The sequence below is a fragment of the Manis pentadactyla genome, chromosome 10, assembly GCF_030020395.1.
Source record: "Manis pentadactyla isolate mManPen7 chromosome 10, mManPen7.hap1, whole genome shotgun sequence".
In the NCBI taxonomy this organism is placed as follows: Eukaryota; Metazoa; Chordata; class Mammalia; order Pholidota; family Manidae; genus Manis; species Manis pentadactyla.
Window position 1 is genome coordinate 125,264,985 of NC_080028.1, and position 18,634 is coordinate 125,283,618.

The window sequence follows — 18,634 nt, forward strand, 5'->3', positions numbered from 1 at the left end:
CAGTAGTCAACAGGGAGGTGTCGCTGGCTGCCTCACCTGCTGCGTGCTTCTGGTGTGGGTGACAACGCCCTGACAGGCCTGCTCAGTATCCAGATCCACCTTGAGCCAACCTCGCAGAGCCAACGTCAGCACCACCAACCTCTTAGGTGCCAGCTGCCTGCATGTTGCCCCACAGCGGTGTCCAAACCAAACCCAGGTCTGGGAGGAACTGAAGGCGCAGGACATCCTTTATTGCTTTGAGAACTTAGAGAACGAGTGAAGGGGTGCTGTGACCCTGGGGCTAAGAGAGAAACCACAGGCTGTGGGCGCATACCACTGGGTGCAGGGTAAGGCCCTAGGAAGGAGTCGGCCAAAAGGAACAGCTTCCCAGGCCCCTCCCTACAAATGTGGCCAGGGTGTCTGTATCAGGCTTTCCCCAAAGGTCAGCAACGTAGGAAGCAGGCAGAAAAGGCCAGGGCCCCCTGCCAAGAATCCTGTTAGCTAGCGGGCCCTGCCAGTTTTCCCACTGGCCTCTGACAAGGGACTCCAGGGCCAAGATAGGTGGCCTCATGGACCATTGGCATCTAACCCCGACCCCAACCATGGGCTTGGCAGGACAGGAAGAGATTGGATGCTTTGTAAAAGGACTTCCTGTTCTTGGGGACACCTCTTTCCTCCCCTACTCAGAGGGCACCCTAGGCAACAGGCATTCCTCGGCCAGCACATGACCTTAGGCAGTGCCACTGCTGGCTCCAGGCATGGAGACTTCTTCAGGGAGATTTTCCCTAAGAGACAGAGCAGAGCTATCAATCAACAATGCCTAAGATTCAATTCCACTGCTTGACAAAGTCGTGCAAAAGTTAAAACAATCGTGGGTACCAATGTTACTTTGAGCTCCCTTGTAGGACAGCCTGGAGCTCAGTGAAGACATCCCAGTGCTGGCCACCTGGCCAACAGCACACTCAGTGCAAGTGGCCTGGGCTTAAATGCACATCTGAGAAAGCTGGAGTTTAGCCGGACTGAGTTTACAGAACTGCGCAACCATGTATGGGAGCAGCACCCGGGGAGTCAGAACCGGAAGACAATTGTGACATCAGGGCAGGGTTTTTAAGGAAGTGGGAGGTGGTAGTGGCTGAGGGCAGCATCCTGCACCCCAAGGACAGGTAGACGTGTGCTGCAGGCAGCCTCTCCTGCACTCCTACCCTGCAGACCCTGGGATGCAGCCCAGGCTTGCCCGCTGATGGCCACACCTGCAGGCCCTTGGTAGGTTTGAGCAAGTTTGTCACAAAAGCCACAATAACCATCCCTTCCTCCCCTTTGCCCAGCAAGAAAGCTGGATCCCTGAATGAAACTCTCAAGAAATGACACTTGAGTTCCACCTCAGACCCACCAGCAGGCCCTGAGGTTCCTTGAATTCTGGACAGATGTCGGGCCTGGCCTTGCCAGCCAAGGCCCAGGACCCCCACAATGCCTTGAAGCCTAAAAGTGCATCTCAAAGCGTTAAGCATCTGTAACCAAATTCACCCCCAGACGTTTACTTAACGAGGTTAACAGCTAGAGCTTTTCTTTAATTCCAAATATGCTCTTTAAAGCCACCAAGCTAAGCAGATGCTTAAACCCGCACCTATTAATTTGGGTAAGTGATTTTCAAGTTTTTATTCTGGAGATTAAAGACACTAGATCTTTAACCTTGAAGGGCAGGCAAAAGGTCGGCTATACTGTCAACATAGAAGTCAGGCACCATTCTCTTCTTATTCATGCAGTCACTTTCCTGATTACTCTTCACGTCCCCTAGAGTGGAGACTCCAGTGAGGGTCAGGATGGTCTTCAGGCCACAGGTGACGCCCAGGAGGATGTCCGTGTCCAGGCGGTCTCCTACCATGACAGTGCGCTCTGGGTTGATGCCATACTCCTGGGACACGCAGTCGAAGATGAAGCGGCTGGGCTTGCCTATGATGTCGGCCTGGCGCTGGGCGGCCATCTCCACGGCTCGGACCAGACAGCCGGTACCTGCGGACGGAGAGGCAGGGGCGAGAGCGCCCGGGTCAGAGGACAAGAGGGCCGCGCCGCCCGCCCTCCAGCCGCCCGGCCCGGGGCGCACGGACCCGCGATGAAACAGCCGTTCTCAAGCGGGAGCCGGTTGTCCATGTTGGTGCCCACAAGCAGGCAGCCGGGCTGCTGCAGGTAGCGCACGGCCTTGGTGAGCTTCATGTAGCTGAAGTGCGGGTCGAAGCCCACCACCACCGCACCCACGCCGGGCTCGAGCGGCGCGTTCAGCCAGGCGCTGGGGCTGTCGCCCTGCAGCGGCTCGGGCCCCACGCCCACGCAGGCGACACCCACGGCCCGCAGCTCGGCGGCCAGGGCCTCGCCGCCCAGCACGTAGGCCTTGGGGCCCGGCCCGCCGGCCAGGCGGCGGCGCAGGTAGAGAGCGGTGCAGTAGGCCGTGCCGAAGACCTCGAGGCGGGCGCCGCCGAAGCCCAGGCGCTGCAGCTTCTCGGCGTAGGCCTCGCGGGTCTTGCTGCTGTTGTTCGTGATGAAGCCCAGGCGTTTGCCGCGGGCCCGCAGCGCCGTCAGGGCCTCGGGCGCACCGGGCACGGCTGTCTCGCCCCGCCACAGCACGCCGTCGCAGTCGAACAGCAGCGTATCCACGTCGGCCAGCAGCGCCCGCGCCCGCTCGGCGCTCAGCCGCACGCAGCGGGCGTCGTCGCCGCCGGCCGCCGCCGCCGCTGCCGCCATGGCCGCCGGCTGCCCGCCGCTGTCACCGGCCTCCGCCGTCGCCGCCGCCCGCTCCTTGCAGCCGCCCGCCGTCGCGCCCGCCCCGCCCCCGGCGCGCTCATTGGCCCCACGCCTCGCGCGTGCCGCCCATTGGACGGCGCCTGCGCCAATCCGCCCCCACCTCTTGAGGGATGCGGAAACCCAGCGCCAACAGTCGCGTTCGGGCGCCGAGAGGCGGGCGGCCATTGGCTGCGGGGTCCAGGGCACCTGGTGATTGGCTGGTGGGGAGCCAACCGGCATTCAGAGTGAAGTGCTCACTGCGGAAACGCAGCTGAGGAGCCGGAGGGCAGGCTCGAGACGTGAGGCTGCAGCTCATTGGCGGCTGCCTCCGCTTGCCTATTGGCAGCGCGTGGTCAGCCTAGGTGACGGAGGCCCAGCGTCGAGTGACCCCGGTCCGGCTGGTTGCCGATTGGCCCGCTACCCTCCGGCCAAGCGCGCGAGGCTCTCCGCAGGGCGCGGCAGGGGACCTCTGTCCCTTAGGACCAGAGTCACGTCCGCCTCTCGTCTGGGCGGCGTCTTCCGCCCCACAGGCTCCGGACGCGGGGCCCGCGGGTCACGGCTGAGGGTCCGGGGCTCCTTCCCATCAAGCCTTGGGTTCTCATTCCCAGCCCTTCGCAAACACGCTTCCCCCAGAGCCTTAGCAGTCACGTGAACGATGAATAACAAGACAGTGGAATTATGATCCAAGAGGATACAGCCTGGAGCACAGCTCTCAAAAACTGATCGCTGTCACAATTATCATTATCAGGTGTTATTAACTTTTACTGAGACCCAACATGGCGTAAGGTGCATAATCTTACGTATGCAACTTGGTGGGACTTTTACATACCCATACGCCTGTGTAAACACAACCCAGATCAAGATAGAGAATTCCCATCGCTCCCAACTGTTCCCTCCAGTCCCCATCCAGTCCAGAGTGATGTCCCGCCCCCACCACTTTTCTGACTTCTAGCAACAGAGTCATAGACTCCTTTGCCCATTCTGCTAACCCTGAAAATAAAACGGCCATTACCTTAACCAGTGAAAACGGATTTATTCAGCAACAGCAGAGAATTGCAACTTGGAACAAGCAAGCTAGGGCAAAACCACAGGTGGGACAGGAGAGCGAAGGAAAGGAGGCTCTTTTATAGAAGACAGAGGGGCGGGATGTCTGGGCCGTTGCTGAGGGAGGCAGAAACCCTACTTCCTGCTGGGAAGTAAAGTAGCTAAAACAGTATGACTTGCAGTGCGTTAGTCCCTTTCTTCCGGCGGGGTCTGCAGTTGACAAGGAGAGGTGAGGGAGAGAAATCCCCTGTTCCCCGCAGGCCTCCCAACTCCACTCAGGGAGGTTTCCCTTTCTTAATTTTCAAGACTTACAAATGCGAGGGCGGGCGTAGTTTCTAAGCAGAAAGACCATTGGAGGAAACTGGGAGTCCCACGTATCATGGCTGCTCATTGGCTGAGTTGTGACAGCCTTTCATTGGCTGTGCTGTTGCTGGGGAGACAGAAGCTCTTCCCTCCTACTACGTCGTAGAGTAGCCAAAACTGTACGAGTGTAGGATGTCCGTCCCTTCCTTCCTTCCTGTGGGGGCTGCAATTGAATAGGAGTCGTGGGCCCAAAGGAGACCTGGGGCCCAAGAGAGGAGCCGGAGTTTGACAATGAGTTGGGGTTCTGGATCACCCAGCATAGGATAGACTCTCAGGAAACTGGGGCCCCTTATTGTTCGGCCTCCTTACCTTATTGAAAGTAATAACAATAAACATGCACCTACCCTCTGAACAGACTACCCTCTGAACCTGGTCGGTGTAAGTGAGGCCTCCCTTTATTTTTAATAGGATCATCATAATGTTTATAAAATCCATCCTTCTCCGTGTTGTTGTTTTTAATTGCCATATGGGGCATTGTAAGAATAGACCCCGCCCCTGTTTATCTGTTCTCCAGCTGATGGACGTTTAGGTAATGCTCTGTGAATGTTCTTGTTCCTACATACTCATTTGTGGACGCTGCCATTCATTTCTCTTGGATATATACTTTGGAGCGGAAAGGCAAACTGAGCCACAGATCGTCACCAGCTGAACAATGCAGAGGTGGGATTAGACTCAGTTGGCCCCAAAGCTGAGCTCTGCTATACCTGTTAGGTTTAACATCCCCTGAGAGTCATAAGGACTGAGCCAGAATAGTGGGAGAGGTGGAACGATCAGTTTCCAGAGGGAATGGTTGTGTGCAAGGTCCTGGAAGAGGCTGGAAGGGATAGTGCCCTTTATCGGGGAGGACTAATCTTGGGTGACATGCCCATAAGTATAATCATGATGTGCTCCCAAGACACAGTAGGTGCTCAGTATGTACCTGTGAATGGATGGCACCGGGGCCCCCCAAGCAAGGAAGTCAAACCACAAGTGGAATGGAATTATGGATTTAGGTGGTGCAAAGACAGACAGACACTATTTAATTTTAATTGCATTTCATGGTTTAAATTGTATTAGGAAATACAAATAGCCATTGAATCTGTATTTTCACAGATGTTATTGCCTTCTAATGAGCTAAGCAAAAGAGGGGGTCACTGAAAAAGCACTCAGGTGAAAAAAGAATTTGAATGCAACCTAATATTCTTCAACATGGGATTGGTTCAATAAAGTACATCTGAAGAATGGTGATTGAGCAGCCATCATAAAGGATGATGGCATTCCCACCTGGCTCTGGTCACAAAGGCAACACAGTATTGACTGCAAAAAACACAGTACGCAGCTAGAGCTCGTGCTGAGGGCTGGATGAAAGGGGCCATCTGAAAAGGTGGGACTGGACTCCCTGCCTGCCCCTGGCCACCCTGCCTTCCAGGGACCTCAGGCCTATCCACTCCTAAGCCTGTTGGCCTACCTACCTGGGCTCCAGCTGAGACAGGGCCTAGAGCTCACTGGCTCAGCATGCCCTTTTTGGCCCCCAGGAAGTAACCAGGCAGGAGCCCTGGCCTGCCCCTGACAACTCCGTCCCACAGGCTCTGGAGCACACAGTAGGGCAGGCTGTCTGTCTCCCCTGTGCCTGTTCCTCCTCATGTCCACCCACACCCAGGCTGCCCTGTTTTTGAAATCCTTCCCTACTCCTTTCCCCTGGGAGCTTCTTCCATCTATCTGATAACTTCCCTACTGCTCCTTAGCACATCTTCAAGTGAGGTGTCCTCCTGGCCCTCCCTTCCCAGATGCCCTCAGACCCTTTGTGCTCCACAAGCCCCTACCTGATCCTCTTCCCATATGCCCCTCTTAGAGATTATCCGTCCTGGATCTTTCACCTCTGCTGTGTTCCTGAGGTCCTATTTCTGCACAGCAGTCAGAGGGGTCCTTCTGAAATGCTGACTATCACTCCCTTTGCTTAAAACCCTGCAATGGTGAGCAAGCCCCCTACAGAAAGCAGCCCCTTGTTAGCTAGAGGGTATTATGCTCAGTGAAATAAGTCAGGCGGAGAAAGACAAGTACCAAATGATTTCACTCATATGTGGAGTATAAGAACAAAGGAAAACTGAAGGAACAAAACAGCAGCAGAATCACAGAACCCAAGAATGGACTAACAGTTACCAAAGGGAAAGGGACTAAAGGGACTGGGGAGGACGGGTGGGAAGGGAGGGAGAAGGGCAGGAAAAAAGAAAGGGGGCCTTACGATTAGCATGTATAGTGGGGGGGGGGCACAGGGAGGGCTGCACAACACAGAGAAGACAAGTAGTGAGTCTACAGCATCTCACTACACTGATGGACAGTGACTGTGAAGGGGTATGTGGGGGGGACTTGGTGAAGGGGGAGCCTAGTAAACATAATGTTCTTCATGTAATTGTAGATTAATGATAGAAAAAAAAAAAAAGAAAGCAGCCCCTTGTTACCCTGGCCTGACCTCCAGTGATCTGACCTGTGCCTCACATATTCCAACTTCTAACAGGCTAAGGGGCCCCAAGGGGTACAGCTCCAGAATGGAAAAAGTCTGGGCCCTTGTGTCTGTGGTCTTCCCTGTAGATTAGCCTTTCTGGAGAGGACCAGGTCTGATTCACCTTAATCTCTGGCATCATCCAAATGGCAGTCATCCACCACGTGGCTGGGCCACAGAGAATAACAGAGCTGGGAGGGCATGCCCTGTGGGTATCCAGCCCCTGGCTCTGTACAGACCTGGGCTCACATCTCTGGTCTGCCCTTGGGCAAGTGTCCTATAGTTCTGTGCCTCAATGTCTTCATCTTCAAAATGGGAATGATTGGTATCTTAAGTGAGAAAATAAAAGCTAATTGAATATTATCTTAAAAAGAATAAAAGGAACTTGTACAAGTATGTTCATGGCATCACTCTTGGCAATAGTAGGAAAGGTAGAAACACCCACATGTGATGAATGAATGAACTGTGTAGATTTGAGCAAGCGAGCTAAGGGCTATTTGGCTGCAGGAGCCTGGCAATGCCTAAGTCAAAGGAACTTGCTTTTTCAAGTTCTTCTGGGAGCAATTCTGACAGTGAAGTGGACAAAAAGTTCAAGAGGAAAAAGCAAGTTACTCCAGAAAAACCTGTAAAGAAGCAAAAGACTGGTGAAATGTCAAGAGCCCTGTCATCTATACTCTAAGCAGAGCAGCAGCAGCAGAGTTGGTAACATGTTTTTGATTGGGAAAAAGAGGTATGTCAGTGTTTGGGACTTTAAAGGGTAAGTCCAAATTGATATTAGAGAATATTGGATGGATTCAAAAGGTGAAATGAAACCAGGAAGAAAAGGTATTTCTTTAAACCCTGAGCAAGGCAGCCAGCTAAAGGAACAGATTTCTGACACTAATGATGCAGTAAGAAAATTGTAAAATCAGAGCCATACAAAACCTGTACTGTTCTAGCTGTTTTAATGTCTTTTTACATTGGCTTTTGTTTTCTAAACGTTGTTTTCCAAGCTATTGTGTATTTGGATTGTAGAACAATTTGTAAGATGAATACTTTAAAAAGATGTGCATTATTAAAAATGTTCTGAGTGAAGCTAATTGTCTACTTGATTAAGAACAGTTGTTTTGTGCCCATCACCTAGTGTAAAATAAAATCAAGTAATACAATCTCAACTGTGTGGCTTTCTTTGATCAGAAGGTGTACTTTTTAAGGCCAAGTGTAACAGTTTATAGACCTTTTAGTTTCAACTCAGTTTACATTCAAAAGGATTTGTATTGCATTGAATAACTTTTGACTTTTGAAATCCATAGTTGATCTATTTTCTTCCAACTGAATGTCTAGACTTGTTTGATTTTTTTCACTTTCCCCTTTTTTTCTTTATTTTCCTTTATGACATATTGTCATGTTCAATTTTCATTTCACTTTTTGCTCTTTTCTTTGGATAGGTTATGCTAATATGAGAAGTCAGTTGGAACTGTCAAATTGTTAGTTATCTCACTAAGGTACTTGTAATTAAAATATTACATGAGAACTACAATCACTAATTCTACTGCAATAAGTATTAGGAGATATAGATTGATAAACATGGCTTGGATGGAAACTGAACAAGTGCATGTCATCACCTGTAATGTTCTGTGTAGTTATTGTGTAGTATGCAGAAAATGACTTAGATGTCTGATTTGCTTTCACTTAACATGTTCACCATGAGATGATGTCTATAATATCAGACATTGTTAGAGTAGACTAGGACTTAATAAAATTTGCAAAAGCTTAAAATAACTAAGTAAACTGTGGTTTATCCATATAACGGAATATTATGCAGCCCTAGAAAGAAATGAAGTATTGATATACACAATGACATGGATGAACCTTGAAAACATGCAACGAAAGAAGCTAGATGCAAAAAAACACGTGTAATTCCATTTATATGAAATGTCCAGAAATGGCAAATCCGTAGAGACCGAATGGTCGCCAGGGGCTGGGGGAAGGGGATTATGGGAAGTGACTGCTGATGAGTACAGGTTTTGCAATGATGACGGTGTTCTGGAACTAGATGGTGGTGATGGTTGCATATTATGAACTAAATGTCATTAATGGTAAATTTTATGTGTATTTATCATAACTTTAAAACTATACAAAAGAATAATAGGCTTAGCGACGTTACCCGTGAGCCACCCCCAAATCGGGTTCCTCTTCCGTGACCCACGCAACCCTCAAGGAGTGGGGGCAAGACACCAATGGTCGGAACTAGGGCGCTGTCCCGCAGCGGCGTCTGAGCTCGCATCCCGCGGGGCCACGCCCCCGCCACCTGCCAGTCTGCTCCTCCGAAACAACGCTCCTCCCAGCAGCCCCGCCCCGTCTCCTTTCTCCTTGAGCCTGGCCCCGCCCTACGGTTGCAGACCACACCCCTTCTAACTCCGTCCAGCCGCCTGTCCATCAAACTTACCCTTGCTCCGCCCCGACGTTTTCCGGCCGTAGTTCCTTATCGCTCGCCTGGCGCGGCCCGTTGTTATGACGACATGGTCGTAAATCCGCCATCTTCCTGCGGCGCGTTGCGACATGGAGGGCGCGATGGCAGTGCGGGTGACGGCCGCGCATACGGCAGAAGCCCGGGCCGAAGCCGGGCGGGACGCGGGCGAGGGCGGGGTCGCGGCGGCGGCGACGGCCTTAGCCCCCGGCGGCTTCCTCGGCCTGCCGGCCCCCTTTAGCGAGGAAGGTAACAGGGCCGGCTGGGGCCGGGGTGGGGGCGGCGCAGCCCGGGCTGACGGAAGCCCCGATGGCCTGAGCTGTGAGCGCGACGAACTGTCCCAGACCCCGGTTCCTTGCGGACCTCACGGGTCCCCACGGGGTCCCTCAGAGCCTTCCACGAGCCCCCAGCCCCGGTTTCCTCAGACCCTCGGGCCTCTACTGCGAAGCGTCTACCACCCCCGTGGGCCCTGGTGCCCGTTCCCGGATACTCACAGGTGCCCAAGACTTCGGGGCTGTCCACGCAGACCTCCGCGAACGCCTCCCCCGCCAGCCCTGCCCGCTCAGGCCCGCGGCCTAGCCCTCTTGCCTCCGTGACGGGGCATGGGCTGCCCTGCTCTGGGCCCCCTCCCACTGCACCTGACGGGCCCCGGCCGGGGTGTGGCTGGAGGCTCCAAGAGGGCGGGGCTCGGGTCTCCAGGCTCGGGGCTCTGGGCCCGCCCTTAGGGGCAGCGGAGCCCAGCGGCGGACAGCAGGTGCACTGCAGCGGACGTGAGGGCTCTGTCCCAGACCTGCCTCGTTTCACCTACGTGATACCGGCCTGGTGACCACACACCTCTCTGAGCCCTCATTTCCTTTTTCGAAGTGGAGATGCTGCCGATAATGTATCAAGCACTTACCTGGCATCAGCTTTTTTCATCCTCAGACCAATCCCGGATGCTATTACGATTATGATTATTATTCCCATTTTGTGGGTGAGCAAAATTGAGGTTCAAAGATAGGAACTTGGCCAGGTCAGCCAGCTAACTGGATTTGATTACAGGACTGGTGATTCCTCAGTCCACTCCCTTAACTTTGGGGTTCTGCTGGTGAGGATGGAAACAGAGCAGGTAGGCAAACTGCTGAGACTGGAGCTGGGGCCACACTGAGAACTCATTCACAGGAGCACCGAGATCTTTTTGAGACAACCCGGGTCTCTGCTTTCTAAGCTTGTCTCATGAGGCTGTAGACAGGAGGGGGTAGGCAAGTGATATGGGGGTGCTAGTCTTTGTTCCCACAGTATTCGTAGTCTCTGCACATTTTTTTTTTCTTGCTCCTCATTCCAGCTTGGGGAGGGGCAGAACCAATGGGGCGGAGTCAACTTGAAAAGGTCTCTTTTTGGAGGAGGTTGCCCTGCCCTTGTGGGCTTGCCGGTGGCCTGTCTCAGTGTTACATGGACCAGGTGTGTCCCCTTCTGTGGTGAGGGTTCCTAAAACAGCATCACTCAGGTTTGGTGAGTGAGGTGGGAGGGTTAAGAGGGTGGTGGTCATCTCAGTGCTTGGCTTGTGACTGCGAGCCATCTGGAGGGGACTGGCGTCAGTTTTTATCATCCTCTGTCAGGTGGCCTTCTGTGGGTGAATCATGGCTGTGGTTTGGCCCTTCACTCATTAATTCAACAGACTTTGATCGGGCTTCCTCTGTGCACCAGACCTGGGTTTGACCTTGATGTAGGGCTGCACATGAGGTGGCGGGAGCTGGCAGACTTTAATGGAAGCGGAAGGAACGTCTTCCATCCCTCTGTGCAGACAGCAGAACATCTGGAGTGGACCCTCAGGCTCAGGTTCTGGTTCCAACACTTACCAGCTGGGTGGCCTTGAATCTCAAGTCATTTTTCTAGAATGGGAATGGTCATCTCCATTTCACCGGGGTGCTGGCTGGCTTCAGGGATATCCCCAGTGAGGTGCCTGCCATGCAGTGGGACTTAGTGAGCAGGAAGCTGCTCCCGCAGGACCTGGGGGCAGGTGCTGGCAGGTCAGCCTAGGTGGTGAGGGGCTCAGGTGCAGTGGGCCTGGGGTGTAGAGCCTCTTGGAGAAGATCCACCCTGGCCTTCTCACTGGGGATGTGCTGCCTGTGGGAACCAATGAAACCCCAAGTCAGAGTGAGAAAGAGCAGTCCTGGCTCTCCTGTTTGCTGAGGGCAGGCCGAGAGGCTGTGGGCGGCAGCCCACTGATGCCGTTGTAATCCGCACACATGCACCAGGCTGGCCCATTGCACAGATGAGGAAATGGACCCAGACGTGGTCACCAGGACGCCTTAAGGCATGTGCAAGCCTAGTAGTCTTACCTCTGATCTTTCACCGCCTCCAAACTGGCTTGGGCAGATCCCTGCATCTCCCAGCCGCTCCCTTGGCCTCTGTCCCCTCATCTGAGGTGGGGGCTCTGGGCACGACAGCTCAAGTGTACAGTTGGGGCCACCCCTGCTGGATGCTGCCCTCCCTGGGGTGGGAGCCACTTCTGCAGATCTCTGGAGGATGGGGCTGGCAGTCTGGCCCTTGAGAGCGTTCTCAGCCCGTCTGGGAGAGCGGGGGAAGGTGCCTCTGGTTCTGATGCCACCCTTGGGTGGGTTTGGTCTGAGGCTGGAGGCCCTGCTAAGCCCCGCTGACCACAGGCTCGTTGCAGATGAAGATGACGTGCACAGATGTGGCCGCTGCCAGACGGAGTTCACGGCCTTGGAGGACTTTGTTCAGCACAAGCTCCAGAAGGTCTGCCAGCGGGCCTCTCAAGAGGCCTTGCCCGCCACACCTGCCACGGCTGCGCTGCTGGGCCGGGAGGTGAGCTGCTTCTGCTGCCACCACGCTCCTGGGACAGACTGCGGCTGGCTCCCTGTGACACAGGGACATGCAGAGGGTGGCATCCGGTTGTGGCTGATGGAGGGTATGGGTCCCGCCACCGAGAGTCTGGCAGTGCTCTGCGGCTTCCTGGGTGACCAGGCCTTCTCGGCAGCCTCTGGCCGGAGCCTGTGCCGCTGGGGCTGGGGGCTCATTCCTTGGGGCCTGAGGGTCTGTCCTGGCTTGGGTTTCACAGGGGGTTGGATCCTTTGGCTTACCTCCCTTCCTGTACGTGTAGTTCCTGGGGATCCCTCAACTAAAGTGTGGCTCTGAGGGTCCTGCCACCCTGTCATAACAGCGGCCAGCTTTGTGCACCGTGCATGCTGGGGGCTGTACTCACACAGTCTAAGGTCCACCCTGTGGGGTGGGCATGCTTGTCATCCTCTTGTAGAAAGTAGGAAAGGAGGCTCCTATAGAAGTCAGCTGCCTCAAGTCACCACTGGGAGTGGCCCAGAGGACAGTGGTCCCAGGCTTGTCTCACTCCAGCCCTGTTCTCTTCTCTTGTTCCCCCTTCTCTCCCAGAGGTGCCCTTTCCTCCAGGAAGGAGGCCCCACTTGCCTGGGACCCTTGCCCTGACCCATGGCCGGCGCTGGTGGGTGCAGGTGCTCACCTTCATTCCTGTACAGCCAGCTGAGCTTCAGCCTGGGGCTGCTGGGCATGTCCTTCCAGAGTCCTCTCCAAGGGCACTCAGTGTGCCCTGCATTTGGCCCACAGCAGCTGGAGGTGTGGGAGTGAGGGGGCTGAGCCTGGGTTGGAGGGGCCGGGCTGGAAGTTGGGGTCAGAGTGGTGCAGACGAGAGTTCTGCTCAGGCCTCCTGTGTGGACACAGACCGAAGCCTGTGCTGTCCATGCCAGGGGAGCTTGGAGTTCCCAGACAAGTCCCCTCCATCCCCTAACCCCCGTCCCCAACTGGTAGGTGGTGCCAGCGGCGACGGCAGGTCCGGAAGAGCCCATCACTGTGGCCCACATCGTGGTGAAGGCGGCTGCTCTAACAGCAGACATCAGCCATGCGCCCGACGTTGTCGGTAAGCTGGCTCAGCCTCATGGGGCTGCCCACGCGTGGTTCTCAGTGCTGAGGTGTTGCTGACCTGGTAGCCAATGATGTTCAGGGCCTGAGGCTGGGGAGCTTTGCTGCCTGCGCCCTCTGCTTCCCAAGAGTAAGGCCTGGCTGAGGAGGGCTGGGCTTGTGCGCAGTGTTCACTCCTTGTGCGGGCTCTGCCCCAACAGGAACAGGAAGGCGGTGGCCTGGGCAGTCCTGGGCACACTTTGTGTACAGTCACGAACTGGCTGCTTTCTCCTGCAGCTTCCCCAGACTCTGTGCCTTGGTCCTTCTGGAATCTTCTCCATTTTCTGCCAGTCCCTCGATTCCTGCTCTGGAGGGTCGGGGTGGGGTGTGCATGGGTGCACCTGCTGCAGCCCTCCCTCCTTCTCACATGGGGCTGCTGGGTCCGGCCCAGATTCTCATGGCTTTATGACCATACAGTGCCAAGTCAGCCTCTCTGATGGCTACAGTGCCTCGATGTGCAGTAGGGGTGGAGGTGTTGACAGGTCTGGATTAGGTTACACTCCTTAATTGGGGACAGGCAGGCATGTGGGGGATATTCAAAGGGCAGTCCATTCAAAGAGGTGGGGGGCTGGGGGTGGGTGTGCACTTGGCTGTGGAGGGAGGCTAGGTTGGGACTGATGCCGGTGGGAAGTCATCACCTGGAGGCCTGCTGGGCAGAGGCCTTGGCAGGTGCAGGAGTGGGCGGGCTTGACAGGAAGCAGGTTTGGCAACAGATGGAACTTGGCCTTGGGAAGCCCTTGGGACCACCTGGGGCAGGAAGCGTGTGTGTAGGAGACCTGGGAAGGAGAGCCTCCGAGCAGGCCGTTCTGCTGAGGTCCCACTTCAGGGAGGCAGCGCAGCACCTGTCCTAGTCTGCATGTTGTTTCCCCGACATTCCTGTGGATAAGGATGTTTTCCTGTCGCCACTCTGGTATAGGAATGCTGTTGAGTGCTGTGGCCCTGGAGTGGCATTTGGTTTCTGGGGTGGGTGGTGTCATGAAAACAAGTTCCCTGGGTTCGGGTGGCATATGCAGGCTGTGGACCCCTGGCCAGCCAGGCTCCTGCCTACACCCCGACTTCCAGCCCCACCAGGCTGTGGCTCAGCAGCTCCTTGTGCCCTCGAGGCTCCTCCCTGGGCTTCCCCTGACTCTCACACCCTTGGGAGTTTACCTCTTTGCAGGAATACTGGGTACCCCAGATGTCCCCTTGGTGTCTGCTGCTCAGTGGTCTGAAGCCCGGCATCAGCCAGAGTCCTACACCACCAGCTACCAGGGTCCCAGGGCCTGGGGCAGCCTCATTCTTGCTGGGCCAGGGGCACTGTCAATGGGGGCTATATGGGACCACGTGGGCTGGATACCCACGTCAGGCCCTCTTGCCTCTTCCCTGGAAAACAACTTAGATTTTGACTCTGGACTTAGGGCAGCCATGTTCCACCTCCCCTGGCCCCTTAGTCTGCTGTGCCACATATGAACTCAAGTCCTAGCCTGGCAGAAGTTCCCTTTCTTTCGGAAGCTTGCTTCTGGGTTAGAGGAAAGATAAAGCATCAAGCAGTCATCTAGGGCACAGGGCAAGAGGTGCCCTTAATTGTTTCTGAGTCACAGCACTTTGTTCTGCCTCGAGAGAATGGCTTGTCAAAACACGGTGCCAGCCTGACTGAGATGGTTTCTCAGAAGAGCTTCCCAACCTTTTTGCACATGTCATGTTATGAACAGAAATTGTGAAATGTGCTTACAGCTTAGTTTTGCACATTGTCAGATTTCTTTAACACCTATGAGGTGCAAAGCCCAGCTTTCCTCCCCAGGCCATCCCAGTGTCTCAAGTGCACTCGCTCCCCCAGGCTGCCTGCCTTGAACTGATGCCCTGGAGGTCTTCTTCCTTATGTTAGCAGGAGCCGGGGCAGCAAGTGGGCCGGTGGCAGTGAGCTGGGCTAGTCTTGGTGCCAGGCACTCTGCTACCGTTCAAGGGGACAGGACCCCCTCCACATATTCAGTCCTGTGCTCCTCTTGGCTTAGGGGAGGGGTGTCTGTGCTCAGGATGGGACCCCCAATGGACACATTCAGCAGCTCCATGGAGTCAGGGGCCGCCTCCCACCCTCTCGGGAAGTGGTCAGGACAGCTCCACTGTCCCCTAGCAACATCCTCAGGCTAGGATCCGAGGAAGCCATGAGCTTATGGCCTGAGGTTCAAGCTGACCCACCTCTCCTCAGGCACTGGACGCATCAAAGAAGTCATTGCAGCTGCTGAGGCAGAGCCGGGGGACAGCAAGATGGCGGAGGCCCCAGGCAGCTCCAGCGGCCAGGGGCCCAGGCTCACTGGGGAGGGTGAGCAGTCACAGGTCAAGCTGCTGGTGAACAAGGAAGGCCGCTACGTGTGCCTGCTCTGCCACAAGACCTTCAAGACGGTGAGCACTGGGGCGCAGCCCCTCCCGGCAGGCAGCCTCCAGCCCTCCCTCAGGGCAGCGCCTGAGCCTTGCTGCCCCTCCCCGACAGGGCAGCATCCTCAAGGCCCACATGGTCACCCACAGTAGCCGCAAGGACCACAAGTGCAAGTTGTGCGGGGCCTCCTTCCGGACCAAGGGCTCACTCATCAGGCATCACCGGAGGCACACAGGCGAGCAGGGCTCAGCCCTGGGGCTGGGGCTCCAGGCCTGGCTTCCCCGGTGCCCGGCTGCTGCCTGCCTGGGGCTGACTCCAGTCTCTTCACAGACGAGCGCCCCTATAAGTGTGCCAAGTGTGGGAAGAGCTTCCGGGAGTCAGGTGCACTGACCCGGCACCTCAAGTCTCTGACTCCGTGCACAGAAAAAATCCGCTTCAGCATGAGCAAGGATGTGGTTGTTGGCAAAGAAGACCCATCTGCAGGTCAGCATGGTGGGCTCCCTGCTCCAGCCCTGGCTGTCGCCTGGCCAGGAAGTTTCTTCAAGAAGTCTCTTGGTTCTGCCTTAAAGGGTCTGGCGCCTCCACTGTGGGGACTGTTACATCGTCTTCGGTCACAGGAGAGCCCATGGAGACATCCCCTGTGATTCACCTGGTGACAGATGCCAAGGGCACCGTCATCCATGAAGTCCATGTCCAGATGCAAGAGCTTCCCCTGGGCATGAAAGCCCTGGCCCCAGAGGTGGGGGCCAGCTGGGTGGGATGTGAAAACCCTAGCCTGGAGGTGGGGGCCAGCCACCTCTGTTCTGGGTGCTGGCTATAGTGGGAATAGGACTGACCTGAGCCTGTCTTCCTGACTCTGCTTGCAGGGGGGATGGGAGGACAATGGCATGCCAGAAGGCAACTAGGGTGGGCTGGGGGCTCCTAGCGACATTCCTGAGTGAAGACCCTGGGTGTGCACAGTGGCTCCAGCCCTGCCCTGTGTGGTGGCTGTGGGTGGGTGCTGTGTGCTGGGTCACCTGGCCAGCCTCCTTCCCTCTCCCTCCCCCACAGTCTCCGGGCCCCGAAGAGCTTCCCTGTCCCAGCGAGGGCAGCCGTGAGAACCTGCTGCGCCAGGCCATGCAGAACTCTGGCATTGTACTCGAGCGTGTCACTGGGGAGGAGGGGGCCCTGGAGCCATCCCCTCCCACTTCAGCCAGTCCCCGGCCCCTGGGAGACAGCCCTCCAGAGCTGCCGCTGCTGGAGGTGGACACAGTAGGTGCCTGCACCACCAGCCTGTTCCTTCTGGGGGTCCAGGCCTAAAGATAAGGTCGCCACACTGGCTGGGAGCCGGCCTCCTCGGGTGCTCCCTGCCACGGAAAGCTAGGCTGCTTTGTGCAGTGACTTTGTTCCCTAATCTGTTTCCTGCCTTCCCTGGGCCCAGGATGGGGCCTCCCCGGGTGGGGGCGCCATGGGTCCGCCCTCCCTGGTGCTGCAGTGGGTGTTGGAGGCTGCTGTGGTCTCCCAGCAGGTGGCCAGTGAGGCCTCATCTGTGCCCAGGACCCACCTGTGCCCTCAGTGCAGTGAGACCTTCCCCACGGCAGCCACCCTGGAGGCCCACAAAAGGGGCCACGCAGGTGGGTGGGGCACCGGGACGTGGACGGCCCGCGGAGGGCGCGGGATGGGACCCCAGGCGCAGTGTGCGGTGGGTGGGGTCCTGCCTGACGCTGCCTGCTGCCCTAGGGCCACGGCCGTTCCCCTGCGTGCAGTGTGGCAAGGCCTTCCCCAAGGCGTACCTGCTCAAGAAGCACCAGGAGGTGCACGTGCGCGAGCGCCGCTTCCGCTGCGGGGACTGTGGGAAGCTCTACAAGACCATCGCCCATGTCCGCGGCCACCGGCGCGTGCATTCCGACGAGCGGCCGTATCCCTGCCCCGAGTGCGGCAAGTGCTATAAGACCAAGGTGGGCCTGGGGGCCTGAGTGCGGGGCCCGCTCCCCGCCCCTCACCCCAGACCCCTCCCTCGGCCGGCATAGCCCCGGTTACAGCCACACCGAGGCCAGGTTGTCACTGACGGTGGGTTTTCACAGAACGCCCAGCAGGTGCACTTCCGGACGCACCTGGAGGAGAAGCCACACGTGTGCCCGTTTTGCAGCCGAGGCTTCCGGGAGAAGGGTTCGCTGGTGCGGCACGTGCGGCATCACACCGGCGAGAAGCCCTTCAAGTGCTACAAGTGTGGCCGGGGCTTCGCTGAGCACGGCACGCTCAACCGGCACCTGCGCACCAAAGGTCAGCCGGTGGAGTCAGGGGAGGGGGGGGCACGCAAGCCGGGGGCGGCAGGTAGCGGCAGAGGCCCAGGCGGGCAGCCCTCACCCAGCGGCCCCCCGCAGGAGGCTGCCTGCTGGAGGTGGAGGAGTTGCTGGTGTCCGAGGAGAGCCCCACAGCAGCTGCCACCGTCCTCTCTGAAGACCCTCACACCGTATTGGTTGAGTTCTCGTCTGTGGTGGCTGACACCCAGGAGTACATCATTGAGGTGGGTGTGGGACCACAGGGGCTGGGATGGGCCAGGGTGGGGGTGTAAGGCTGACCTCTGATCCTCTTTCCAGGCCTCTGCGGATGATGCTGAGACCAGTGAAGCCACAGAGATCATTGAGGGCACCCAGACGGAGGTGAGGGGCTGTGGGAGGGTGAGGGGCCCTGGGCCCTCACCTAGACTGCCGGGCTGAGCTGTGAGCCACCCACAGGTAGACAGCCACATCATGAAGGTGGTGCAGCAGATCGTGCACCAGGCCAGTGCCGGGCACCAGATCATCGTACAGAATGTGACCATGGACCAGGAGGCGCGGCTGGGCCCAGAGGCGGCTGCTGCTGACACCATCACCATCGCCACCCCAGAGAGCCTGACGGAACAGGTGGCCATGACTCTGGCCTCAGCCATCAGCGAAGGCACTGTGCTCACAGCCCGTGCAGGCACCAGTGGTGCAGAGCAGGCCACCGTGACCATGGTTTCATCAGAGGACATTGAGATCCTGGAACATGCAGGCGAGCTGGTCATTGCCTCACCAGAGGGCCAGCTTGAGGTGCAGACAGTCATTGTCTAGGATGCACGCCTACAGGGGCCCAGTGGCCTGGGCAGGGCAGGGGCGGAGGCCTATCTTATTTAGAGAAGATGGAGCACAGAATCAGGCGTCCATAGGAAGTGTGGGAGTGTAAATACAGAGCTTTTGTTGCTTTACAATAAAACATGAAAACCTGCCACTTGTGATGTTGCGGCAGTGGCAGCCTCGGG

At 56.6% G+C, this 18,634-nt stretch overlaps 2 protein-coding genes, 1 long non-coding RNA gene and 1 pseudogene across 6 annotated transcripts; 2 read left to right on the forward strand and 2 right to left on the reverse strand.

Annotated features, from left to right (window-relative positions):
- Positions 1-1,620: 1,620 nt before the first annotated feature.
- PGP (phosphoglycolate phosphatase) lies at positions 1,621-3,009 on the reverse strand. Its single transcript, XM_036920555.2, has 2 exons — positions 2,085-3,009; positions 1,621-1,989 (listed from the first exon to the last, which is right to left on the reverse strand). The coding sequence occupies exons 1-2, from the start codon at positions 2,992-2,994 to the stop codon at positions 1,664-1,666; spliced, it is 1,236 nt and encodes a 411-aa protein (XP_036776450.2). The 5' UTR covers positions 2,995-3,009; the 3' UTR covers positions 1,621-1,663.
- Positions 3,010-3,773: 764 nt separating this feature from the next.
- LOC130679210 (uncharacterized) lies at positions 3,774-9,951 on the reverse strand. The gene is made up of 3 exons (XR_008992293.1): positions 9,584-9,951; positions 9,069-9,324; positions 3,774-4,324 (listed from the first exon to the last, which is right to left on the reverse strand). It is a non-coding gene; the product is annotated as an uncharacterized LOC130679210 (long non-coding RNA).
- Positions 6,594-8,346, forward strand: LOC130679209 (activated RNA polymerase II transcriptional coactivator p15-like; annotated as a pseudogene).
- On the forward strand, positions 9,161-18,600 carry E4F1 (E4F transcription factor 1). Of its 4 annotated transcripts, none has more exons than XM_036920550.2 (15): positions 9,212-9,338; positions 10,799-10,907; positions 11,746-11,897; positions 12,870-12,978; positions 15,205-15,398; positions 15,487-15,607; positions 15,703-15,855; positions 15,942-16,111; positions 16,423-16,623; positions 16,877-16,985; positions 17,092-17,309; positions 17,436-17,634; positions 17,736-17,878; positions 17,952-18,014; positions 18,090-18,600. In XM_036920550.2, exons 2-15 carry the CDS (start codon positions 10,835-10,837, stop codon positions 18,444-18,446), a joined length of 2,262 nt encoding a protein of 753 aa, XP_036776445.2. In that variant the 5' UTR covers positions 9,212-9,338; positions 10,799-10,834; the 3' UTR covers positions 18,447-18,600. The 4 variants fall into 4 exon arrangements, with proteins under 4 accessions (XP_036776441.2, XP_057343615.1, XP_036776445.2 ...); XM_036920548.2 differs by lacking the exon at positions 9,212-9,338 and adding an exon at positions 9,980-10,197; XM_036920546.2 differs by lacking the exon at positions 10,799-10,907 and having other exon boundaries at positions 9,161-9,338.
- The last annotated feature ends 34 nt before the right edge of the window (positions 18,601-18,634 follow it).